This window comes from Psammomys obesus, unplaced genomic scaffold (genome assembly GCF_907164565.1).
Source record: "Psammomys obesus unplaced genomic scaffold, mPsaObe1.curated_primary_1811, whole genome shotgun sequence".
NCBI lineage: Eukaryota > Metazoa > Chordata > Mammalia > Rodentia > Muridae > Psammomys > Psammomys obesus.
The window spans coordinates 7,852,582-7,879,037 of record NW_026596152.1 but is presented as its reverse complement, the minus strand read 5'-3'; the positions used below and the strand labels follow the sequence as shown (position 1 = coordinate 7,879,037).

The 26,456-nt window shown below is 41.6% G+C and overlaps 1 protein-coding gene across 4 annotated transcripts; it reads left to right on the top strand.

The window, feature by feature from the left end:
• The first annotated feature begins 6 nt into the window (after window positions 1–6).
• Window positions 7–25,900, top strand: Ttc19 (tetratricopeptide repeat domain 19). Of its 4 annotated transcripts, XM_055594012.1 has the most exons (10): window positions 7–68; window positions 146–249; window positions 1,915–2,025; window positions 2,452–2,490; window positions 3,236–3,292; window positions 4,036–4,097; window positions 8,799–8,890; window positions 21,826–21,980; window positions 23,605–23,767; window positions 24,622–25,900. In XM_055594012.1, exons 3-10 carry the CDS (start codon window positions 1,924–1,926, stop codon window positions 24,729–24,731), a joined length of 780 nt encoding a protein of 259 aa, XP_055449987.1. In that variant the 5' UTR covers window positions 7–68; window positions 146–249; window positions 1,915–1,923; the 3' UTR covers window positions 24,732–25,900. The 4 variants fall into 4 exon arrangements, with proteins under 4 accessions (XP_055449987.1, XP_055449989.1, XP_055449985.1 ...); XM_055594014.1 differs by lacking the exon at window positions 2,452–2,490; XM_055594010.1 differs by lacking the exon at window positions 7–68 and having other exon boundaries at window positions 169–381.
• The last annotated feature ends 556 nt before the right edge of the window (window positions 25,901–26,456 follow it).

Here is a 26,456-nt window from a genome sequence, read left to right as displayed (position 1 = left end):
GGGCGCCGGGAGGCTGCGGGGCCGCGGCGCGCCGTCGCGGGGCCAGGGGCTGCTGCCGCTGTTGGCAGGTGAGCGGCGCGCTCCGGGCGGGGGCGGGGGCGCGGGCGCGGGCCGCTCCCGGTGACCTCTGAGGCGCTCCTCACAGCGCTCGGCTGGTTCTCGCGGCCCGCGTCGGCGGAAGAGCAGCCGGGGGAGGACGCGGCGGACGAGGCGGAGGCCCAGATCATCCAGCTGCTGAAGCGAGCCAAGGTGAGGAGCTCGGCCGGGCGTGCGCGCTCCCCGCTCCGGTTTCCCGAGGCTCGGATGGATTGGCCCCCGGTGGAAGGTCGGGATCCGTCCGGACTGGTCCGCGGCGAATCCTGCAGCAAACCCGCCGCAGTCGTGAGTGCAGGTGGAGACGGCACCCTTGCTTTTCCCTCCCCGCCCCGCCTCCGTCCAAACATTGCTTGAGGATGTTTTGCGGGGGTGGCTTTAATCAGCTAACCAGCCAAGCCGAAATGACATTTTGTGCAATGAAAAATGTGTGTCGCCCCGAAAATGCAGTTTAGTATCGTTTATGCCTCTTGGTTCGCGTCTAAATCTGTTTTCCACATCCTTTTTAAAAAATTTGTATTTTTCTCTCTCCAGGTTTATTTCATCTCTTCCAGTGGGTTCAATATCGACCTAATGCCAACAGTGTCCAAATTTGTATTCACAGAGTGCACTGTGACATCGACATGCAGTCTGTATTGTGAGGCCCTTAGCTACCTCTCAGATTTAGCATTCCCCAAACTAAGCACTTATTCTTAAATGCTTCCCCCAAAGATTGTTCTTAAACAATCTTCTCTTTACCACCAAAGAAAAAAAAAAGCCTAAAAATCGTAGTGGTTTTTAAAGCGTGTTGTTGATAATTCCCAGTTACACAGCCATAAACACAGTTGCCATCACATCCAAATCACTTCTCACCTCCAGCCCTCTTTTCCTCCATTTACCCTGTTTTTCTCACACTGGTCCTGTTCTCTTTCCCCACTGCAGTCCTTTCTCCATGCAGCAATCTGAGTGACGTTTTGAAAATGTAAGTTAGATCATAGGGCTTTCTTGCCTGTTAATTGAGTGACTTCTCACTGTCTCTGAGGAAACACAAACCCCTATCATGGGCTGCAGGATGGGGAGTGATCTAAGCCAGCTTACGTTGCTGTATGACTCACTGTCCTCTTTCCACCTCTCTTCCTTGAATTGGAAGGACCGTTCTTTTCAACCTATAGGGCCTTTGCTCATCTCTGTTGGGGTCAGTTTCCTCTCTGTTTTATTATATGGTTGACTTCTTATTCTCCTTCCCTCATTTTTACTCTCATTTTCTTGAAGACTTTCCTGATTCCCATTGAGATCCCCTTGTCACTCCTTTGTGTCGTTTTTATTTATTCCTCTTTTCATGAGTTTTAATGAAGCCTACCTGTCCTGCATGATCCCCTATAATCTCCAGGAAGAGAAAAAAGATGGAAGGCAAACAGCTTCCTTATAAAGTAAATACAGTGCCAGGTGTGGTGGTACCACCTTGAACTACAGTACTCAGGAGGCAGAGGCAGGTGGATCTCTGTGGGTTAGAAATCAGCCTGGTCTCTGTCTCTGCAGGGGGAAAAAAAGTATGCTGCATTCCTTCTGGCTGATCTGTTAAGTCAAAACTTTGTTATATGAGCACACCTAGATACAAGGAGGTGCTGGTCCTGTTCTCTTGCCCCACTCGGCCCTTTCTCCATGCAGCAATCTGGTTGTGTCATCTCCGTCGACATGGTACCTGGACATAGTCGAGATTCAATAAGTTCATGATGAGTGAATAACTTCCTCATACGTATTGTGACGTATCTATTCTGAAGTAGTGTGTGCTTCTGCTTTCCTTGCTTTTCATTTACTGTTTTCTTTGTCTTCTCTCTTTAGTTGAGCATCATGAAAGATGAGCCAGAAGCGGCTGAGCTAATTTTGCATGATGCTCTACGTCTTGCATATCAGAGTGATAACAAGAAGGCCATCACTTACACTTATGACTTGGTAACTTTTCCTAACAGTTTGAACTGTTGCTGAGGAAGGGTGGGTGCTGGGAAGGTTTTTCTTCCTGTTTTATCTTCCTGACTTTCATGATGTCCTGAAAGTGTTTGTTTTCTCTTGGTTTTAGTTTTTGTATCCTCTGCAGGGTCACTTACAATTTCAAACCAAAAAGAAACAAAATCTTAGTATTTTTCTCTTCAGTGATGAGTAGATCTAGGTTTAGTTTGCTCTCAACAGAGTATATGAAATAAACCATGTGCTTCTCTCATCGTTGTATTGGGCTTTCAGCAGATTAACTGACATTTTCTCTGTTTTGAATTATTTTTTTTTTTAAGAATGTAAAATCAGGAAAGAATCTTTTACTTAAAGGTTTTTAAATCTGTAAATGCAGTGCTCTGAACTGAACAGCCATTTATAATTTGCTTTCAGATGGCCAACTTAGCATTTATACGAGGGCAGCTTGAAAATGTAAGTCAATCGCTTTGTAATATCTTGAATTGGTAATAGTTCAAGGGAACTCTGACAGTAAGGGTATATGTTATTTCTTCAAAAAGGTCTCCAAGATACAGTGACTGAATGTATAGGTGCATTTCTTTTTAATTGATTGGCCCACAAATGGGCCGAAGACTAAAAACAGATTAGGCATCTCTGTTGTGTGGCTCAGAAGTCTCAGGTTTATTTTAAGATATGTCTTCTTCTGCGTGAGTAAGCTAACTCATCCCTAGCCTGCAAGAAGAGTAAAGGAGAGAATGGAGCAAGCGACATCCTTCTAAAATGTCTTAAGGGTGTTGATATTTTCTCTGCCTGTTACTGTTGCCAAAACTTAACTTGATGGTATGTTAGGTATGATCAAACCTAACGGTAAGGACAGTTGATTCTAAAATTGAGGGTATTTTAAAAACTTAATCGATGGGGTGAATATTAGGGGACAGTTTGCAATCTGCCACATTGGTTCAGGTGATTAATCTGTTGAAGTTAGTTTCCACTCTTTACAGAGTACCTTAAGGCACACAGAGGATGTGAGGTCCTGATCTTGTGGTATCTTTAAGAGTCTCAATGTTTCCCATACACACTGTGTGAGTGAGTGTGTCTGTGTGTTTGTGTATATGTGTATGTATGTCTTTGTATCTATGCATATATTCACACATGTTAAATTGGTACATAGAATCAAGGGTCATATATAGATGGCTTTAAAAAACCTTTATGCTTTTAGGCAGAACAGCTGTTTAAAGCAACAATGAGTTACCTGCTTGGAGGAGGCATGAAGCAGGTAAGGTCATCGCCTAGTATTGCCCCCTTATTTCACAAAGTGAAAACTCCCTGTCTTAGTTAGAATTTCTCTTGCTGGGATAAAACATTGTGACCAAATGTAACTTGGGGCAAAAGGGGATTATTTCATCTTAAACTTTCTGGTAACACTCCATCACTGAGGGAAGTCGGGGCAGGAACCCTAGACAGGTACCTGGAAGCAGGAACTGACACAGAGGATATAGAAATGCTGTAGACTGGCTTGCTTTCTTACACCACTCAGTGTGTATGTATGTCTTTATATGTATGTATATATTCATACCCCTGCCCTGGCAGGGGTAGCACCACTCACGGTGAGCTGGGCTCCCCACATCAGTCATTAATGAAGAAAGTGCCTTCCAGACTTGTCTATAGTCAGTCTGATGGGAAGCATTTTTCTCAGTAGAGGTTCCTCTTCTGAAATAACTGTAGCCTGTGTCTAGTTGACCAAAAATCCAACCAGGAAATGCCCTCTAGCCCCAGGGCCAGCACATAAGTACTTTGACCAAAGGTCCAATTTCACCACCTAGACCTGTATAAAAATGGCTAGTATTTCACTAATTTTGAGTAACAGTTGCTAAAGAATTCATAGTTGGTTAATTCCTTTAAGAGAAGAAAGACTGGCTTTGAGACCAAATTCAGTATAGATGTTGGAAATACTCCATAAGAAATTTTTACTTCTCATGAATTTCCTTTTTAAAATTTATTTATTTTTTATTTCAACAGGAAGACAATGCGATAATTGAAATCTCTCTGAAGCTGGCCAATATCTATGCTGCTCAGAATAAGTAAGTATAATCAGAATAGAGCTGTGGCAGTGGCCAGGTAGAATGATGAGCAGAAAACTCAGGCCTTGAGTTTATACCTTCTTAATATACTTAAGATATTATGACATCTTAATTTACTTGTCAGGCATCTGGGTCTCCAGAAAGTTGAGTATCACACTCAGAGTATTACATTTCTCATCTTTGTAATTTTGAGGACTTTCCTGTTTCTCTCATTTTGTTTTCATTTACCTGAGTGGAGCACAGCTCTCATCCCAGTAACTGAACTGTGAACTTAATCAAGTGTTTGATTCTTGCTTGAAATGAGAAGGGAAATAGATCTGTAGTTAACTCCTCCTAGAAGCAAAGAGAACACTGTAAAAAGTACTTCAGGATAATAGACTCAAAGAAGCCAGTCCACCAGCAAAAGAGGAAGTGAAATGGTGAGACTTCTGGATTATCTCCCTTATTCATTTTGGAAAATAAGTGCTGTCTTAGTTAGGGTTTCTTTTACTGTGATTAAAACATTAAAACCAAAAGCAACTTGGAGATGAAAGGGTTTATGTGGCTTTTATATAAGGAGCAAAGCTAAGGCAGGAACTCAAAATGGACAGGAACCTGGAGGCAGGAAATAATGCAGAGGCCATGGAGGAATGCTGTTTACTGCTTTGCTCAGTCTTTTTTCTTTCTTACGGCACCCAAGACTGACAGTCCAAGAGCGGCACCAGACATATCAATCACTAATTTAAAAAATGCCCTCTGTGCTTGTGGAGGTGTTTTCTCAGTTGAGGTTCCCTCCTCTCAGATGACTCTAGCTTGTATCTAGTTGACAAAACTAACTGACACATGTGGCTGTAAGAGGAATTATATGATTCATGTAAATGTCTCCAGAGCATGTAGAAATAATCATCGGTAGGATTTTGAAGGGGGATAGAGCCAGCAGTAAAGGAAAGTCTGCATATATAAGTTAGGAAGTGCTAGTTCTAAAATAGTAGATAAATTTGAATTATTTTATTATTTTTAATTTATTTTTTGGCTTCTCCATTGTTCCCTGGCTATCCTGGAACTCACTGGGTAGACCAGGCTGGTCTCAAACTCACACTTGCCTCTGCCTCCTGTGTGCTGGGATTAAAGGTGTGTACCACCATGAATGAAAAATTCTCTTAAAGAAGAAAAGGCTTATTAGCTACATGGAAGGCTTTAGGAAACAGTTTAGGTGTTGCCAAAAGCTAGAAACACTCATGAGGCCTTAAGGACCCTTGTCTTAGGTTTCTTTTGCTGTGATAAAATACATTCTATTGAGGGAAGCCAAGGTAGAGTTGAGGCAGGAACTGAAGCAGAAGCCACAGAGGAATGATGCCTACTGGCTTGCTGTTCTTGGCTTGCTCACTTTGCTTTCTTACACAGACTATCTGCATGGGATAACCATGCATAGTAGGCTGGGTTCTTCCATGTCATCATCAATGAAGAAAATGCCCTCTCCCCGCCCCCAGGCTTGCTGACAGGATAATCTAATGGGGCATTTCCTCAGCTGAGAGTCCTTCTGACTCTAGCTTGTACAGTACTGACAAAAAACTAGTGTGTTGACCCCTTGTCACTTTGATATAGAAACACATCACGTGTAGACTTTCTTTTCACACTTGTTCCCAAGGTGTCGTGTTAATAATAATATCACAAAATAACATAACTTTTTTTTTTTTTTTTTTTTTGAGACAGGGTTCTATGTAGCCCTAGCTCTCCTGGTACTCACTGTGAAGACCAGATTGTTCTCCACCTCACAGAGATCATACCTGCCTGCCTTTGGGATTAAAGGCATGTGCTACCATACACAATATAACCTAAAACATAATATAACTTTTAAAAGTCCCACAGTCTTAAAAAATTCACTTTAAAAATCAGTCTCTTTAAAAATATCCAGCTGTGGACTTCTGTAAAACCAAAGTAAGTTACATACTTTCTATTCTAAGAGGGAAGAACCAGGGTATGGTTATGATCAAATCAAAGCAAAACCCAGTTCTTCTGAGAAGTAGAAATAGCTCTTATGAGTGAGACTCAAGATCTTCTGGTCTTCAAAGGGCTCAGGCAGGTCTACCTTTCCAGCTCATCCTCCACTGCATACATAGCTTGTAGGCTCGGGTCGGCTCCACACCACAGCTACTGTCCTTGGCAGTTATCCTGTGACACTATTCTGCAGTATGCTGGGGTCTCCACTGTACCCAGCTACACTTTAACCATTGTATAGGGGCTCCCTTTTTTGTGCTCCACCCCTGCCTCAGGTGCTACCCATGACCCCTTCATGCCTTCAAAACAAGTACCACCTGGTGATTCATGTTACCAAGTTTGGCTGTCTGCATGAAATCTAGCCTTGGCTCCCTCTGGACCCCAGCTTCTATGTGTTGACCCTGGGGAAGCAGTCCTGGAATATTTCACCCTAATGATGCTTGTGTTAAAATCACCCCTAATTTCTCAGCTTCAGCTAAGCAGCATTGATGCTCAGCATAACAAAGGTTTTACTTTAGTGGTGCTGGTCTCTTATTAATCACAGCTGAATCTTTAGCTCCAACTGATGAGAAGCCCCAGATTTTTAATACAAAATACCACACAGACAGCCTGATAGTCTTTGGTTTCTCACTGAAATGTCACAAGCCAGGCCTCCTTCATCTGCTTCTCTACAGCATTTCTATCTTCCAAGTTCCCATAACAGCCCATTAAGCTCTAAGCACTAAATGGCTTTCCCAGTCTAAAGTTCTGGTGTTCTTCCACATTGGCCCCCAAACCACATGATCAGGTGTGCCACAGCCATACCTGTGATCCTGGTACCAATTTCTGTCTTAGCGTTTCTTTTGTTGTAGTAAAACACCATGCCTAAAAGTAACTTGGGGAGGGAAGGGTTTATTGTTACTATTTTTTTATAGCTCTTAAGTCCTACAACATTACTGAGAGAAACATGGCAAGAATTCAAGGCAGAAATCTGGAGGCAGGAACTGAAGCAGAAGCCATAGAGGAAAACTGCTTACTGACTTGCTCCTCTTGGCTTGCTCAGTTTGTTTTCTTGTGGGACCACCAGATAACAATCATCAGTCAAGAAAATGCCCCACCATTGCCTACAAAAACAGTCTAATGGCACCATCTCAGCTGTTCTTCACCTCAGGTGATTTTTGCTTGGTTCTAGTTGCCAAGATGTTAGCTGGCACATCCTTTCATTCCTTTTGATCTCTAGATATAATTCAAGGGGGGAGCACGTGGTATGTAAATTGGGAATGTTTCTGAAGAGTTCTGTTTGGGAGTGGACTCAGAGAGAAGACAAGACTAGACTGGTTTCCTTGATATTTTTGGCTGCTGTAGCAGTTAATACCAGAGAGATGTCACATAAAGCTGGATGCTGCTCAAAAAAGCTGCTCTTTGAGGCCAGAGGTCCCAGCCCCGGTTCCTGTTTGAGTCAGCAACTTCCATTTTCTTCAGCACCTGCTTAGTTTTCCTGCATTTTGATCGGGCACTAGATAGGCTGAGGCTTCTGAGGGACTCTGACTTCTGCTTTTTCAGATTGGAGCTCGTTTTGTAACCTAGGCCAGCCTGGATTACAGACACAAAACACAACATAGCTCCTGACTTAAATCTTGAACTTCAAGTTTGGCTGCAGCCAGAGAACATTGCAACTGGGGACAGTCATGAGAGTAGTGTCTTACAGAACTGGATGTTAATGATGTCTCAGTTTCTCTGACAAGTAGAATCTCAAAGCAAATAAATGCTGAAAATTAAAACAGATTCATATCTCTCACAGAGCTGAAAACTTTTACAGTATCCATTAGTAAGTAGTACCTCTGGCACTCTCTTTTTATGTTGTTTTATTAAGGGAAGTATAAGATAAGAAAACACATTGTCAGGTTATAGGGCTTACTGAGGCTAAGGGCTCTTGCCTGGCATGTGTGAGGCCCTGGGTAATGAAGGAAAACCGCTCAGATAGGGAGTGGTTTGTAGACCTTTTACTTGGACAGCATCTTGTGGCAGCCTCCCTTACTGTGAGGCTGGAGGTGTCTCATCTACCAAGGAAGCAGATGCTTCATTCTGAGGATAAAGTAGAACAGTGGGTCATCAGATCCCTCCTGGGAAAGCACTAGAGAAAAAGGGATGAACTTCATAATGTCAGTTGTAGTAAGAGAGTAGAACCAACATGAAAAAGTAGGAACCGGAGCTAAAGAAGTTCCTCTGTGTCTCTCTAGAAGCTATCCAGCATCACTCTGTGTGCCTGTATGTCTCCTCAGTGTGTCTCACGGTCCAGGATTGTATGACAGGCCTTCCCATGCTAGTATTTTGATTTCCATAGAATAAAAAAAAAATTAAGTCAAAACATATTAGGAGAAATTGTTAAGTTCCCAAGGTTTTCCAAAAGTGCATGGTGACAAGAGTTGGGAGCCTTAGGGCCAGCAGCCTGAGCCTCAAGGTGGGGTTTTGCCATGCAGACAGACAGACTTGAAACTGTGGTGGGAGATAATTGAAACCTAGTGGTTATACAGTAATGAAAATGTTGACAGCATTCATTAATTTACCTGAAATAGTTGACTTAAACCCTGGAGAAATACAGATCGACAGCCCAGAGATACAAACTTCCCCTGTTGATCATGCTCAGCAAAGAACTGTAGAGGATCATGCTCAGCAAAGAGCTGTAGAGACGGTAACAGAGTAAAAGGTGAGCACAGCTGACTGACTGTTGATACTTGTTTCCAGACAGGAATTTGCCCTTGCTGGCTATGAATTCTGCATTTCAACTCTAGAGGGAAAAATTGAAAGAGAAAAGGAGTTAGCAGAAGACGTGTCAGGTAGGAAACTTGGCTTTTCTAGACATTGGGTTTTCTGTACAAAGTTTCCATTGCTAGATGTTCATTAAAGGAAAGAGCCCACATTGGGAGAGGGCAAATCATTGTGGAGAGTAAGTGGTTATCCCAATGCCATGGGTTTGAAATAGGCTGTTTTGTTTAAATGATTTGAGTACTGTTTTGAATTTTTTTAAAGCCCCATAGGAGACAGGCTCATAATTTCTCTGCTAATTTCTGCTACATTTATAATATTTGGGAAGTTGACAATAACTAGGGAAGTCTTTTTTTGTTTGGTCACTTATTAAAGTAGAGCTGAGTGGGAAAGTACTGCCTGTCAGGTACCAAACCCCTAGATTAGAGAGAGAAAAAAGATGAATCTAGGTATGCAGCCAGGTAAGGAAGAAGGATCACAGCACTGAGGGAGCATTTAAGCTGTGTATTTGGGTTTCTTTTCTTAGGCCTCTTCCCCCTCCCCAGCTCTGAGACAGGGACCCCATGTAGTTCTGGCTGGCGTAGACCTTGCTATGTAGACCAGGTTGCTCTCTGATTCTGAGATAACACCTGTCTCTGCCTCTTGAAATCTTGGACTGAAAGTGTATACCTCTATACCTGGCTTTTGTTTGAGTGTCTTACTTTGTATGAAGTACTAGAAATTTGCAGATTTCACATTCATTAAGAAATTTGTTGCTAAAGGTACCAAGATGCTAGGAAGCCATGGGCAACTTTTCATCCCACCTCTTTTGAACATAATCAGGTTTTCTTCTCCATCACTCCACTGTTGACAACCTTTATCAGTGTCACCAAATCTAGCACTTGACTGTCTTATTCATTAGTTGCTTTGATTCATGGGATCATTGTCTCCTACAGGAAACAATATCCCTTGGTTTTGGGGGCATCTCATTGATCTTTCCCTTTCCTCATGCCTACTTACAGATGGTGACTGGCTTCAGAGGTATCTTCTCTTTTTCCCTCTGGCTCACACGCTAGGAAATGTCATATACTCCTATAACATTTGACTGTTATATGTGTGCCTTCCAGCTGGCCCCAAGACTGCAGGCTTATGGGTCTGGTTTTATATTTGGCTAGACTGTTTAGTGATTATCCAGTATTAGACATGTCCACTCTGGGTCTCTTGATTTTTGTCACTCAGGTTTCTTCACTGCTCAGCCCTAGGTTAGTAAGTGACACCAGCATTTACCTGGTGGCTTTGGCAGAGACCCTAAGAATTCTCTGTGATTTTTCCTCCTTATGCTAGTCTACCAACAAGTTATATTGGATCAACTATGAAAATACATCCACATTAGACATGTCTCATTCTTTTATCCTACTGATTTGTGGAGGCCATCATCCATTTTTGCCTGGATGCTGATCTGTTTTTCCTGCTTCCTTTGCCTTATCCCCTGCACCCCAAATAATCTGTTATCCATACAGCAGCAAACTAGTCTTTTAAATACCTCATTGCTTCTGATTATGAATAAATTCATAATCCTTACACAGATCCATGGTCTGGCTTCCACCTGCTTCTGTGGCATCATTATCTTCTCTCCTTGCTCATCTCACTGACCATATTGCTCTTTCTTGGTCTTGCACATCTTGAGCCCATACCATCTAAAGGCCTTTCATTCAGTATGCCTTCTCCCTAGACTGCTCTCACCACTGCCTTACTTCATTCAGGTTTGCTCAGTGTCTTCCTCAGAGGCCTATCCCAGCACAGGCATCTCCTCCCATCTTGATGTTATTCATCCTTTTTATCCTTTATGTCTTCTTTACCATCCTTGAAGTGGAAGTATGACTGTTGTGTGCTTGTGTCTGTATTACTAATAAAAGTACATTTTTTTTGTTAACTTTTTAGTATTTATCTTCTCTACCAAAGAGAAGTCAAGATACCATGTGTTGTATTAAATTATTAGTGCCTGGAAGAGTGCCTAGCACCTAACAGGGACTCAGTAATTACTGAAAGAACAAAATTCGGCAAAGAGCAGCAAGTAAATATAGTTCAGTGCAGTGCGGAAGAGCTTGAAGAAACCCAGAGAAGGTATGAATAGGGCCCAGCCACAGAGTACGTGAGTCATTCACTGTCCACATGCTTGTCTTCATGCATTGGAATACTACTAGTGTTTTTTTACTCCCTCTTTCTCTCCTCCCCCTCTCTCTTCCTCCCTCCCTCTCTCTACCTCTTCCCTTTCTCTCCCTCTCCCTACCTCTTCCCTTTCTCTCCCTCTCCCTTCTTCCTTTTTTCCTCTCTCTCCCCTTCTTTCTTTCTCATATGGGATATTGCTGTATAGGCCAGACTGGCATCAACCTTAGGGTACTCCTTCTCCCTCAACCTCTTGACTCATGTGAGCTGTTGTTGGCGGCCCTTGTCTTACCTGTGTCTGTCTCTGACTCTCTTTCTCACTCACTCTGTCTATGGTCTCTTGTATCTCAGGCTGGCCTCAAACTTACTGTGTAGCTAGGATGACTTTGTACTTGTACTTCTCATCGCGTTGTCTTCTCCTTCTGAGTGCTAGGATTATTCCATACCTGCTTTGTGTTGTGCTGTGGCTTGAACTCAGAGCCAGGCAAGCACTTTACCAAATGAGCTGCGTTTTTAACCCCTTGATATGAATTTATTGAGAGTATAAAGCCAAAGGAATTGGTCAGTTGAAAACAGATGGCACTTTTTCTGTCTGTGTGCTTGTATATTCACTTATGAGTGGAAGCCAGAAATCAACCTTGGGTGTCATTCCATGTTGGTCTCCTTGACCTGGAGCTTGCCTGTTAGGTTCTGTTGGCTGGTCAGCATCCCTGGGAAGCCACCTCTTTCTGCCTTTCATTTAATAGTCCCACACACCTGGCTGTTTCAGATGTGGACTCTGGAGTGGTGCTCAGGTCCTCAGGTTTATATGACAGGTGTTTACTAACTCCTGCACTTTTCCTGAAAACATAAAATTATTTGTAGGCTTAGATTTTTCAAACACCTACTTTATTTGATGAACATATAAATAACATTACTAACAGAGCCAAGTAACATGATAATATAATTTTATTTTTGGCATTTTGTTTTCTTTGGAGTTAACTTGCTTTCTTGTTGCTTTTAGAATTTATTTTAACATACTTGTATAATATTCATTTATTTGTGCATGTGTGTACATGCCTAGGCATTCATGTGTGCCACAGTGTGTCTCTGCAGGTCAGTGGACAACACATGGGGCTAGGTTCTGTTGCTGTGATAAGACACTGTAACCAAGACAACTTACAGAAAATTTATTTGGGGCTATTGTTTCAGAAGTTTAGTCCATGACCATGATGGTGGGGAGTATGGTGGCAGGCAGTCAGTGGCACTGGAGTTGTAGTTAATTTGGTCAGATTAGTTAATCTATTGCTCTCTAGTAGGAGATTAAGAGCAATATTCTCTTTGGACCTTTGGAATTGGATGAGTTAGTATATATAAAGCATTAGAATAGTGACTACTACGTAGTAGCAACTCAGAATATGGTAACTATTAGCTTTTACTATTGTGATAAGGCTGTGTGCCTCTGCTGCTTGAAGCACATTAGCTTCTGTAACCCTGTCAGCTTTATGAGCAGGATATACACGTCTTCTGTAGTGAGAATATCATTTGTTTGTGCTTTTCTTTGGGTGGTAGCGAGTACCAGACTGTGTTTGGAGGCCAGAGACCAACCTTGGGTGTCATTCAGATCTTGCACCCTGTGCAAGACAGTGTCTCTTATTGCTTGCTGCCATACATGCTAGGCCAGCTGGTCTCAATTCTAAGGTTTTATTAAGTGTGTATTGAATGAGTTTTACAGTTTGTGTTCGTAGGGTATTTTTATGATGTGTATGATAGTGTGTGTTTCATTTGCTTTTATTTTTTAATTATTTTTTCCTTGTGTCTGTGTGGGAATTAGCTCATGAATGCAGGTTCTTTCGGAGGCTGGAAGAGAGTGTTAGAACCCTTGGATTTAGGAGCTGGGAATTGAACGCTGGACCTCTGGTAGAGAAGCAAGTGCTCTTAACTGTTGAACCATCTGTCCAGCCCCAACTTTTATTAATTTTGAATACTGACTAACTGTCATAAGCCATTGCTTTTGGATTTGAGTTGCAGAAAGTGACGCAAAGCCCCAGTTCCTCTGGGACACAGTGCCCTGAAAGGTATTTTCAACATTCAAGTCAGGCAGAGCATCTATCACCCATCTTTCTAGATTTCTTTTTTTTTTTTTGGCTTCCTGTTTTAACTTTTTAAACAGTTTTAGTATTTAGCTTTTTAGGTTATCTAGAATTTACTTGTAAAGTTGACCACTAGTTTCTTACAGGTAATTATCATTAAGAACAGTATTCTTCAGAATTTTCTATTTATTTTAGATAAGTCCTTTACCAGTAAACATTGTTAAATCATATCATATAAATATGTGATAATTCAGCTCACACATGCTTCTTTTATAGAAGTTTTCCCCAGTTTTTACATTTTTCTTTTGGTTTTTCGAGACAGGGTTTCTTCATGTAGTGTTGGCTGTCCTCGACTTGCTTTGTAGACCAGGCTGGCTTCAAATTCACCGAGATCCACCTGCCTCTGCCTCCCTGAGTGCTGGGTTTATAGATCTGTGCCACCGTGCCTGGCTGAATTGACATCTTTCATGTGAATTGTATGGAATCAAAGTCCTCAAAGTACTTAGCCTACATTATTGGATTTGCTTTATATTTATGTATTTCGGGGCGATTACCATCTGAATAAGTTAGCACACATTTACCATAAATAGTAGTAGAGAATGTCAGCTGAGTTAAAGGAAGGCAGTACCATTTCAGGGTAAGGGCTAGCTGAACTGACTGAGCTGATTGAAATCATGAAGGACCAGGTTCTTCCCACCTGTGCTGTCACTTCACTATTTGGCTTTCTTCTGTTCTTACGGTTGGAAACCTCATCCCAGAGTGGCCATGGCCACAGGAATAGTGTCACGGTGGTCTTTCCACATATAGAGCTGTCCTTCACATTGATTGAAATTGGATCACATTGCCTTAACATTTTTCTTTCTTTTTTTTTTTTTAAGGCAAAGTTGGAGTCTTTTAAAAAGATACAACTGGTTTAAGACTGTTAAGGATGGTGAGATGGCTCACCATATGAAGACAATTGCTGTGGGCTAGAGAACTTTATGGGGTTGGTTTTCCCTTTTCACCTCTACTGGAGTTGCTGGGATTAAACTCAGGTTGCTTGGTTATTAGGCAAGTACCCCTTGAGCCATTTTTGCTGGCCCCAAAAGAGTCCTTATGTGGGGATCTGGGGTAGTTCATTTTCTGAGCAAACTTATGAAGGGACGTTGTGCCTTCTTGGGTAGATAGATGAGGCACTATCTCTGGGATAGTCCTCTTTTCTTTTCCTTACATAGGTCTTCTGAATGTGTTTGGTTGGGTTCTTTCTTGATCACACACTAGCCCTTGGCAAGAGAAATGTGATGGCTGTGATTGGCTAGCACTGGCTAGTATCCATTCCCACCTGAGTGCCTTTGCTCTTCTCTTAACCACTGAGCCATCTCTCCAGCCCCCTTTACTCTTCTCAATCATGACAGCCAGGAAAGGTTCTGGGACCAACAGCCAGTCTGTTAGTAATGAATTGTGAAGTAGGGGGCCTTCCATTGAGGGATATGGCAGGATGCCAGCATGCAGATAGGAGAGCTGTTTTTATTAAATTCGAGTCAATGAGCTGCGTTACTCAACTATTTCTTTTCAGTTGATGCTGGTGTTATTCCAAGGGTTGCAGTTATATAGGTGGAGAATAATGGCATTTATTTTATGACAAATGTGTGTCTGTCCCTGCTCTCTCTCTCTTTTTAATTGAGTTCATTGGCTACCAACATTAAATAATTTTTTTAGGCAAATCTTATATATAAATTGGTACCAAGCAGAAAGTAGATTTATTATATATCTAGAGAAACTAGACTTGCTTGAAAATTGTTCAGTATGCTGTTGGACAACGTTTAATGCTATTTTATGTAGCACTTGTTTACATCTTTGGTATTTACAGTTCCTTTCTTTTGCATTGTAGAATTGTACTGATATAAGCTGTGACACAGTTTCTATGTTTTGTGCATTAGAATGATCAGGTTCTTAAATATGTTGGCGACTTTTTTCCTTTATTATTCATATATTTAAATTCATTCCATTTTCTCATTTTCTTCATTTTTATTTTGTGTGTTGGTGTTTGTATGTCCTGGGGAGCATGTGGAGGTCAGAGGATAACTTGTGGGAATTGACCTCTCCATTATGTGTATCTCTGGGGCCAAAGCCTGTTTCTCAGGCTTGGAACCAAGTGTCTTTACTCACCGAACCACCTTTAGCTAGCCCTCCTTTATTTTATTTTCTAAAGATTAATTTGTGTTTTACTTATGCATGTGACTGTGTCAGTGTTGCCAGATATATATGGGTGGGTACAGAGGCCATGGGTATTAGGTGTCCTGGAACTTGAGTTAAGCATTTTGAACTGCCCAGTGTGGGTGCTAAAAGCTGAACTCTATGACCTCCTGAGCAACAAGTGCTCTTAAGCACTGAGCTATTTCTCCAGCTCTCAACCACCTTCTGTTTTCTTGATTTAACTCAGGAATACCAAGTATACTGAACATTAATAAAATGAATGAAATATGTGAGTGAATGAATTTAAAATCTGTTACACTCGCAGAAGAAAATTACACAAGGTCTTTCATGTTGATTGCTCTCTCCTTCTTCCCATCAGAGTTTCATTTGTTTTCATATTTTAAACCAAAAGACTTGTGAAGAGTTAAAGTGTTTGGGGTATAGTATTTGTTTTCATGGATGTTTAACACTTGGAGCCTTGGTTTTAAGCATTTGTTGCTTGGGCAGGTAATTTAACATCTTTGTTTTTGATTTCCTCATCAGTAAATGAATAACAACAACTGATCCCATGGACAGAATGCTTTAGAGCTTTCTAAAGCTCACACAGTGAGAGTCCTGAGCTGGAGTGTCCAGTACGCTCAGTGTGAGCCACCTGCTTAGCAAGGCCTGATCCCTTCATGGCTTCTGTCAGCTTTATTAAACTTTTCACAGAGCCACTTTTAGGTTTCATTAACTTTTTTTTCTATATTTTCCTGTTTTATGTTTCATTATTTCTATGTTAATCTCTGTTATTACCCCTTTTCTGAGGAATAGGGGAGAGGTTAGGAAGAAAAGGGAGGGAGGATGGGACTGGGAGGAGAATGGGACTGGGAGGAGAAGAGGGAAGGGGCTATATGATGGGATGTAAAGTGAGTAATTAAATAAGCTTTAAAAAATTGTCCCCATCTAGGATTTATTTTGTGATTTTTCTAGCTTACGTGAAAAATTAGGTTACTAATTTAAGATTTTCTTTTCTAACTTAACTGCGTCTCATAAATATTGGTATATTTTCATTTTTGTTTATTTCAAAGTAGTTTCTTAAGATTTTTTAATATCTGGGAGATAGGAGAAGAGATTTTTATTATGGCTTTAGTATGTGTTTTTGCTTATTAGTGAACTAGAATAACTTTGTATATATTTGTTGGCTGATGGGATTTCCTGTTCAGAGAATTATCTGTTTATATTTTTCCTCAACTGCTTGTGTGTTCATTATGTTTTCATATCCTCTTTAGAGATTTCCATTGTACATAGTATTATTTTTTTAGCTGCTGGGGTCATGTTTGCCAAGCACATGTTCTACTTTAACCCCTTTGCTGACAGGTCAGTGGTTCTCAGCCTTCCAAACGGTGCGGCCCTTTAATGCACTTCTTTCACAGCTGTAGTGTTGTTACTGTTATGAATTGTAATGTAAGTATCTGATATTCAGGATGTCTGATATGTCACCTCCATATGGGGTTTTCTTGATGGCTCTGCGTAGCAGCTGGCTAGCCTGAGTTTGGCCTCTAGCGCTATCTGTCTCCTACTTCTCTTGCTTAGTGAAGTCTAAAGGTTGTTTTTCAATGTGGCATGAGATAGGGAACCCACTATCTCAACCCTACACAGTCAGGTCACCCAGGCCTGCCTTCTAATTAATCATTTGCTTACTGATTTGTAATCATTTTCCATGCTTTGGTTTTAGAGTGTTGTTACTCCTTTTAAATTCTGTAATTACAATTGATAAGCTTTATTTTATCTTATTCCGTATTTACTTCAGTACCCTTGTTTTTATTCTTTCTTTTGTTTACTCATTGAACCAATCACTGAAGAAATGAGAGCCAGCCACTCTGTTAGGAATTGAGCTGTAGTTACAGAGTCATGACTTAGGGAGCTGACTTTTCCAGCAGAGGAAAAACAGTAAACGCTCTCCAGTCTGTTGGCGATGCCTGCAGGGACAGTGCTGTGTAGCCAGATCCCTGTGTTGTATGTATGGATACGCTGCATTGTTGGCATGTGAATGAAGATTTCAGGCATACTCTCCGTTTGGCACAGGTTGACAGCCTTAGTTTCTAGATTCGTAAGCACTCAGACCGTTTACAGAGGCAATAGAAGAAGCTGCACATATGCTTTCCAATTGGGCTTTAGCTAACTCCTAGGTTGTGGTCCTTGGGAGTTCCGCTATACCCTGCAGAAAGATTCCCAATTATCAGTTATATTCTTGGAAGTAAATGCCTTAAGTTAAATTCTGCTTTTGTCCTCTACCATTGTGTTCCGGGAAGTGCTGAATGTGAAACCAGTTGCATAAGGAAAGTTTCAGTACAGCAAAAATTCCAGGATGTTCCAGGTAGCCAGACACCCTTAGTTCTGTATACTTCCCTGTGTTTTTAGGGGTGGGGCCTGGGGAGGAGCTGCTGTCCTCAAATACTCTTAGTTAGAGATAACCTTTTGCTAATGTAACTTGTGTACTTTTCGGTAGATGTATATTGTTGCTGTGTCACTTCCTCAGGTTCCTGTGTACCCCGCTTTTCTGTGCTAACATAGTAAATACACTGAGCTGTTCTTTTACTTGCAACATGTGCTGCTTGGCTATCCTTGGCCTGTTTGAGAAGTCCCTTTGCTTGGATTTTGAGTATAGGCTTCTATAATGAATCTTGGTTTCTTCATATATTGGTTTTAAGTAGCATGTTTTTCTGTGATTAGAAACAATATATGGAAGCCAGGAGTGGTGGTGCACTTGGGAGGCAGATGCAGGAGGATATCTGGAGTTTGAGGCCATCCTGGGAGTCCAGGACAGCCAGTGCTCTGTTACACAGAGAAACTCTGTCTCAGAAAACAAACAGCATTGGACGTGGACTCACTTACTAGCTCTTTGATCACTTTTCCTTGGTGGGACTGCTTTGCCAGGCCACAGGGGAAGAGGATACACTTAGTCCTGATGCAGCTTGATGAGATGAGCTGGATGAGAAAGGGAGCTCCCTTGTCCTGAGAAAGAGGGGAGGGGGAGGGGAAGGGAGAGAGAGTGGGACTAGGAGGGGAGGAGGGATGGAGCTACCACAAGCATATAAAATGAATGAAAAAGAACTATAAATAAATAAAAATCAGAGCACAAAAAGCAAACAACAAAAGAAATAATATATGGAGGATATAATTAAAGTTTGGAGAAGTAAATATGTTTCTCTTAGGTTCAAATTCCTTCTGGGCTCTTATAAATGGCCTGAATTTCTTACTTAGTTTTTAATTAAGCTGTTTGATTTTCTTTGTCTAAATTTAGCAGTTCTTATATTTCAAAGAATCATGTTGCCATTGGGCTGTAGAGATGGCTCAGTAGTTAAGACCACTGTCTGTTCTTCCAGGGGACGTGGATCCCTTCCCAGCACCCACTTGGTAGTTCAGAACCATCTATAACACCAGCTTCAGGGGACCTGATGCCCTTTTCTTACCTCTGGAGGCACTAGGCATGTATGTGATGCACAGACATAAACATGCAGGCAAACCTAAGCTAAAAGTAATTACATTTTTTTTTCTTGGAAAAAGAAATCCTTTTGGGTAAGTGAAATAACTCAGCAGGTAAAGGCAGTTGGTGGCAATCTTGGAGACTTGGTTTAATCCCTGGAACCCATACAGTTGAATGGAGTGAATGGAGAGAAGTGACGCCCACACGTTTCCTATTAGGCACACACTTGTGCTACCATTGTAATTGCCCCCTCATAAATAGATGTAATAAAAACTTTTTAAAATTTTTTTTGTACCCTGTGTGGAATTTTCTCTTGACAGCAAGCAGTGAATTCTTTTCATTATTTTCTGGAAGTTCTTTTATGGTACCTTTTCTTTTCTTTCTCTCTCTGTCTCTCTCTTGTGCTCTCTCTCTCTCTCTTCAAGACAGGTTTTCTCATTGTAGCCTTGGCTGTCTTTTTAGACTTGCTTTGTGGACCAGGCTGGTCTTGAACTCACAGAGATTCGCCTGCCTCTGCCTCTGCCTCCCTGAGTGCTGGGATTACAGGTGTGCACCACTGCCTGTTTTTCTGTGGCTGTCCTGGAATTCATTATGTAGACCAGGCTGGCCTTGAACTCATAGATATCCTACTATCTCTGTATCCTGTGTGTTGGGATTAAAGCTGGCACCATACCCAGCTATAGTGCCTTTTCATTTGTCCCTCAGTCACATATTTGAATTTTTTATTATTTAAAAAAAATATTCACTTTTTAAAAAATGATTTATTTTTTACATATGACTGCTTTGCCTGCATTAAAGCAAGTGTACTGTTTTGTCTGCCTGGTGTCTGGAGAACCAGAAGGTAGCACCACATCTCTAGGAACCAGAGTTTTGGTTGGTTATAAGCCACCATGTGTGTGCTGGGAACAAAACTTTGGTCCTCTGCAAGAGCAGCCAGTGCTCTTAACCACTGAGCCATCTCTCCTGCTCTGATTTACTTTATTTTTAATTATGTTTGTGTAAGTACATATATCTCACATCCACACAGATACCTGTGCATAGCTGTGTGTGTATGAGTGCAGTGTCTTCAGATTCTAGAAGGTATTGGGTTACTTAGGGCTTAAGTGAGCTGCCCAGCTGGGAACCAAATGTTTTTGTGGCCAGAATGTGTGATGAATTTAATGTATATTTTCAAATTATTTTTTAGAAAACATTATTAGAATTTTACCTCATTAATTGTACTTTCTGCCTCCTCTCCTTTACGTGTAACAGTAGTAACTTTCCCCCAGAATTGCCTACTACTTTGTCCTGTGTTCTTGTGACTTGTCTGCTTTGGGGTTGGACCCAGAGCCTTACACATGCCAGGCAAGTGCTCAGTCCTCTGTCTGGTCTTTTAATTATATTGATCAATGCATTTCATAGTTGTATGATTTAAAAAGACCATTTAGAAAATGCAGAAACATTTAAAGACAATTAAGCTGAGCATGGTGGGACATGCCTGTATTCCTAGCACCCAGGAGGCTGAGTGCTGGAGGGTTGCAAGCTGTAGGCCTTTCTCAGGGAAGGAAGGGTGGGGGTAGGAGAAAGAGTATACATGGCCCATATTTTTTCACATAGGTTCTGGGATCTGAACTCCCGCATCTTCATGCCTGCCCATATATCTTCATGAGTCCATGCTGACCTCACCATGTAGCTAAGGGTGACTCTCTTTACCCTCTAACCTCAGCTTCCAAATGCTGAGATTATAGGTATGTGCAACCAAGCCTAGTCAGTTGTATGCTGGGGTCGAACTCAGGGCCTCATGACAGGCAAGCGTTCTACCACATGAGCCACATGAGACCAGCCTTACCCTCAAAGTTGTTATTGACCTTTTATGGTTAAGCAAAAGCAAGTTATTTTAGATTTCTGCTTTTTAAAATTCATCGTTTTCACATTCATCATCTGATACTATTCAGACTACTGTGCTCATCCACCACAGCTACATTATTTTATTTGAATTCTCTCTTTAGTAATTGTCATAGTATTACTCAGTAACAAATAGTATTTTTAAATTTTTGAATGACATTTGTAAAATTCCTGAAAACCTTAAAAGATGGAGAAGGAATGATAGCTCTGTTGGTGAATTTAATCGAACATCTTTAGGGGGTGTCTGATAGTTTACGTAACTAAAATTAGCTAATCAGCTGAGGTGAGTTGTTCATGCCTGTAATCCTTACCCTCAGAACACTGAAGCAGGGAGGTTCATACAAATTTGAGGCCAGCCAAGGCTATAGAAAATAAAACACCCAAGTAACCTGTTTGTAGTTCTTTTATAAACTTTGAATCTCTCACTCATCACTGCGTTGTCTAGGCCACATCTTGAGGTCTTATGCAAGCTGGCACTGGGCAGTTTTCTAGATCTGCAGCCTCCTGTTCCTGCTGTGGCACCAGGTGTGTGAGCTCTATAGTCAGCTCTGTCAGTGCCACATCATCCCAACCCTTGTTCTTTGAAAGTTAGATTATATTCTTTAAATTTGGCTTGAGACTTTCCATCCGATTAGTCTTGCTTTCCTTACTGCATTTTTTTTTCCTTGAGACTTTCCATCAGATTATTCTTGGTTTCCTTACTGCATTCTTTTTTTTTTCTTATACCCTAAAATAATTTTCACTGGCCCTAGACTTTGGTCTTAACTCATTCTACTTTGGGTATATCTTAGTCATCTTTTCTAAATACCAGTTTCTAATTTAAAATATTTAACATTTAAATTGATCTGTGGACTCTTTATTCTTTAGGGGTTAGGAGGGTGTTCTATGACTTCAGACAGCCTGATTGTCACTTTGTGATTTAATTGGCTGTCAATCCACCCAAACAATCTTGTGTAGTTAAGAGTAAATTTAAGGGACTGAAGAGATGGCTCCACAGGTATGAGTGCTGGATGCTCTTCCAGAGATTCTGAGTTCTATTCCCAGCACCCACGTGGTATGTTGGGATCTGATGTCCTCTTCTGGCACGCAGGTATACATGCAGATAGAGCACTGTAAATGTAAAATAAATAAATCTTAAAAAAAAAGTTCAACCTGAAGCATTCAGTGGAATCTAGTAGCCACAATAATGAAGTAGATTGCCTTCTTTTTTCACCTTCGGCTATAACTGTAAATCCTCACGATGCTTTTCTTTCTTTCTTAGTGGAAGAAAAAGCTAATACCTACCTCCTCCTTGGCATGTGCTTAGACTCTTGTGCACGCTACCTGCTATTCTCCAACCAGCTATCACAGGCACAAAGGATGTATGAAAAAGCCCTGAAGATTTGTCAAGAAATACAAGGAGAAAGACACCCACAGGTAAAAGATGAAAACAGTTCTGAGAAACAGTGTATGTAAGCCAGGCCTGGTGGTACAGGTACACTGCAGAAGGATCATAAGATCACAGGTTCAAGGCTGCCTGGCAAAGTTAGTGAGATCCTATGTCAAAGGGAGGAAAAGAAAAGGGGCTGGGGATTCAGTGGTGAGGCTCTAGTTTCAGTGTCTAGTATTAGTTATGGGTGTGGCAAGGCCTGGTTAGCTAGCCTGGTTAGCTAACCCTGTGTCTGAGGGTATGAACTTTATGAAGGTTCACATCCAGATGTATGGAATCCTTCCACTCCTGGTCTGTTGACTTTCACCAGCTTTCACTGCTCTCAGGTATTTCTTTCAAGAAGGGTTTGAGTATGCTGATCAGACACTGGCTCTGCATAGACCCTTTATCCAACTCATGGTTCACACAGTAGTCTTTGCATAAGGCAGGCCTAACCCAGAGCTTCAGAATATGTAGCCTCACATTTTATAGTGGTCTGCATGCAGACTGACTGAGAATTCAAACCCCCCCCCCCCCCCCCCCCCCCACACACACACACTCCAGAGCTAGGGACTAGACAGGGACTTTGCACTGGGAAGTGTTCTAACACTGAACCGTATTCCCCCCCCCACACTAATTAGAAGCAAATATGATAACACTACCACAGTGACCTGTTCATACCAGTCAGAACCTTGTACGAAAATGTTAATACATGAGTCTCCTTGCCTCCTGTGTAACTGTGGGAGGTGAAGAAGTAGAGACTTTAAAGGTGTTTTTGTTATTTTGGTTTTCCTTTTAGTAGGACTAGGGATTAAACCTCAGGCCTCATAAACTCAAGGCAAAGGCTCTACCACTGAGCCATGGCCATAGTAACTTTTTAAACCACTATTACAGAATTGTATGTAATTTTTCAAAGCGGGCAAAAGAAAGCCTTGTTAGAGTACTAAACACAGAATTGAACCAGGTGTTGATGGTGGCACACATCTTTAATCAGCACTCAGGAGGCAGAGGGAGGTGGCTCTCTGAGTTTGAAGCCAGCCTGGTCTACAAAGAGTTCCAGGACAGCCTGGGCTACACAGAGAAACCCTGTCTTGAAAAACCAAACAAACAAAAGACAGATCACCTCTGCTTCTTTTGGCAAAATACATTATTAGGGGTAGGAGTGGACGGCTCTTTTCTGATGCCTGCAGCCTATCATGTAAAACAAATTAGAATGAACTTGGAATATTTAGGACCTAATTCAGAGGGCCTGAATGACATGTCCTTTGGGAATAGTAAGAAGCAAGGCTGGAATTCAGAGAACCAGCTACCTTCCTCATTTCCAAAGTTGTAATGAGAACCTCCACAGTACTGGTGATCTGTCTTTCCAGGGAGGCTCAGGGTTGTGGCAGGAACTCTGCGCTGTAGTGCTGCCTCCTCACCTCCTGCTTCTCATTCCATAACCACGCAGGGCAGAAAACCCTGTTCCTGTTCTGAGCCTTCATAATCACTTGCCATAGTGTGGAAGTTTGTCCCTCCATGTGGAATTCCAGTAAAGCTGAAGACTTGTGTGTATGCAGTGTAACAAACTTCAGGTTAATGTTCTCTGTAGATATGTGTATAAAGAAAAGGCTGTTTTTCTTTTTGTTCCAGACCATTGTGCTGATGAGTGACTTGGCTACCACTCTGGATGCACAGGGCCGCTTTGATGATGCCTACCTTCATATGCAGAGGGCATCAGATCTGGCAAGAGAGATAAGTCACCCTGAGCTGCACATGGTGCTCAGCAATCTGGCTGCCATCTTGATACACAGAGGTAGGTTGCAGTGGAGATGGTCGGCATTCTGAGAAAGTTATCATCACTGTACTTTGAGTGAAATGGTTTTTGGGAAGCAAATAACAATGAAGATACCCCTAAGTCAATGCTTTTCAACTTGTGGGTTGCAACCCCTTTGGGGGTTAAATGGCCCTTTCACAAGGGTCACCTGAGACCATTGGAAAACACAGATGTTTACATCATGATTTTTAACAGTAGTAAGTTTATAGTTATGAAGTAGCAATGAAAATAACTTTGTGGTTGGGGAGGTCACCACAACATGAGGAACTCTATTAAAGGATTTCAGCATTAGGAAGTTTGAGAGCCACTGCCCTAAGTTAAAAGGCAGGCTAAATAAGGATAGAAAATGCATGTGTGTTAAAGTACTTAATTTGCTTAATTCATACAACTTCTGTTTTTTGCATGACCATGTGAAGGTAGAGAATGCTTTGCAGTGATTAGTCCTTGTCTCTATACAGATTCTTAAATGTTTTCACAGGTTAATGGCTTAGTGTTCTGAAGCCACAATATGATAAAACATCAGTTCCCTCCTATTCCATATTATTCAGGTCTTCACCTGAAATTTCCATAAACCTGGGATCACAGGTCTCTATTGCATGTACAATTGTGAAATCTTTGGCCAAGGGAGAGCCATAGCACTAAGTACCTTAGAGTTGACATCTACTCCAAGTTCAGCTTCTTGCAACCACTGGTCAAGTATGCATGAAACCAAATAGCCTAAGAGCTCATTTTTGAAGCACCCAGCAAATCAGACACATATCCTCACTAGTGTTTCCTCTTTAGTCACTTTGAAAACACATATTTTCTTCTCCCCTTTCTTTGGGTTATTTTAGAACGATACATACAAGCAAAAGAGATCTACCAGGAAGCACTGAAGCAAGCAGAACTGAAAAGAGATGAGGTTTCTGTTCAGCACATCAGGGAAGAATTGGCTAAGCTGTGAAGAAAAAGTAGATTTTTGACTTAATTTTGTTAAGCTATATAAGTTTATTCTGTTGTAGAGAGGATAATCTGTGGTAACCCAAAGGAGTGACTGTTCCTTAATTGTCTGGACCCTAAGCAGTGGTATACATCATTGTTGAAATTCAGCTTTGTTCAACTCAGCCTCGGTGAAGGACAAGTTGTATGCACTGCCACTTTTGTTTATAAATTTATTTAACTTTGAGATGGGGTGTCTCTATGTGTAGGCTGGCCCAGAAATTGCTGATACTCAAGGTTGGCCTCCAACCTGGAATCCTCCTCCCTCGGCCCCGCAGGTGCCTGGCCTACCTTTGTTTTTAAGGGGAAACAGCTTCCATAATGTAATGATGCTTCCCGTGCAACATGTAACGTGTGTTCACGCCAGTCAGAAAATTACAAGCCAGGTTCCCGCGATATGGTCACTAGACCCCATAAGATTTTGGTTCATGCTTTCTCTTCTCTATCCATTTCTGGCAAACAAGTTACTTGTCTCCTGGCACAGGAGGATTTTGGGGAGTTCTCCTATAGACTATTTTACTGCAGCATTGTGAGATTTAACGAACATAGGAGGGAAACTGCTAATTCTTGTTGGCCACCATTAGGCAGCATTCACTTCTTAGGAAGAAATGAGGCACTTGAACTGCATACCCCGTTCATATGTAACTACTGAAACTGGTGGTGGCAGAAGGAATGAAGGAAGCCCTTAGCAGCACTGTCTGAGCCCTGGGCTTCCTTTATCACCAGACACACACAGTGGAGTCAAACTGAACCCAGTAATGCAGACAGCACCAATGTGTACCTCGGTAATGTGAAACCACTGACCTGGATCCTACTTAGCTCTGCTTTTTCATTTTGCAATCTCTTGTTTTCGCAGCTGTAAAGTGTGAGACCAGTTAGATTCTTTGATGACCTTTATCACTGCCTTAGACTATATAAATATTAGATGCACGGTTGGATGTGTTCACCTTTGCAGTCTGGCAAACGCCCATCTATCTAAGAGAAAGACAAACTTTCTGGGTGCCCTGAAGGAACACTAGTTAGTGGTGTTGGCATGCCCATGGAAGTGGGTGGTGTGAGTAGGGTGGCCAATGGACTTCGGTTCATGTGTTTGTACTGGGAAAATCTTCATAATAAACGAGAGACTATACAATATTGTATGTATTTTAATCATCTTTGAATCATAGAAAAATAATTGGCTAAGTTAAAGGAAAGCCTAAGCTCCAGATGCTCAGAATCAAACCAAAATTTTGTGTTGTGTAGGGAGAGCTCTCACCACCTTCTATCTAAACTCATCTACCATTTACTCCTTCACTAACCTAACCACGTGTGATCCCATTAACCAAGAATAACCAGATAAGATTTCAGTCACCTTTGCTTTGAGAATGTTTTTACTGTTTCATAATTCCAGAGTTACCAAAGTTAGGTTTTAGGATTTTTTGTTGTTATTTTTCAAGAGAGGGTTTCTCTCTGTAACCTTGGCTGTCCTGGACTTGCCATGTAGACCAGGTTGGCCTTGAACTCTCAGAGATCCACCTGTCTCTACCTTCCCAAGTGCTGGGATTAAAGGCATGTACACCATACCCAGCTAGGGTTTTAGGATTTTTAATCTTCCATAGTGATTCAGCTCACATCCTGTGGCTGGGAAGACTGGACTTCTCAAGACATTGATGTGTGTTCCCAGGAACGCTCATTTGCACTGTTATAAAAA

Coding starts and splice junctions, on each gene's coding strand:
- Ttc19 (XM_055594010.1), top strand. CDS start 304: ATGGATTGGCCCCCGGTGGAAGGTCGGGATCCGTCCGGACTGGTCCGC. Junction 21,981..23,604: donor AAGGAGAAAGACACCCACAG/GTAAAAGATGAA, acceptor TTTTTGTTCCAG/ACCATTGTGCTGATGAGTGA. Junction 23,768..24,621: donor TGCCATCTTGATACACAGAG/GTAGGTTGCAGT, acceptor GGGTTATTTTAG/AACGATACATACAAGCAAAA.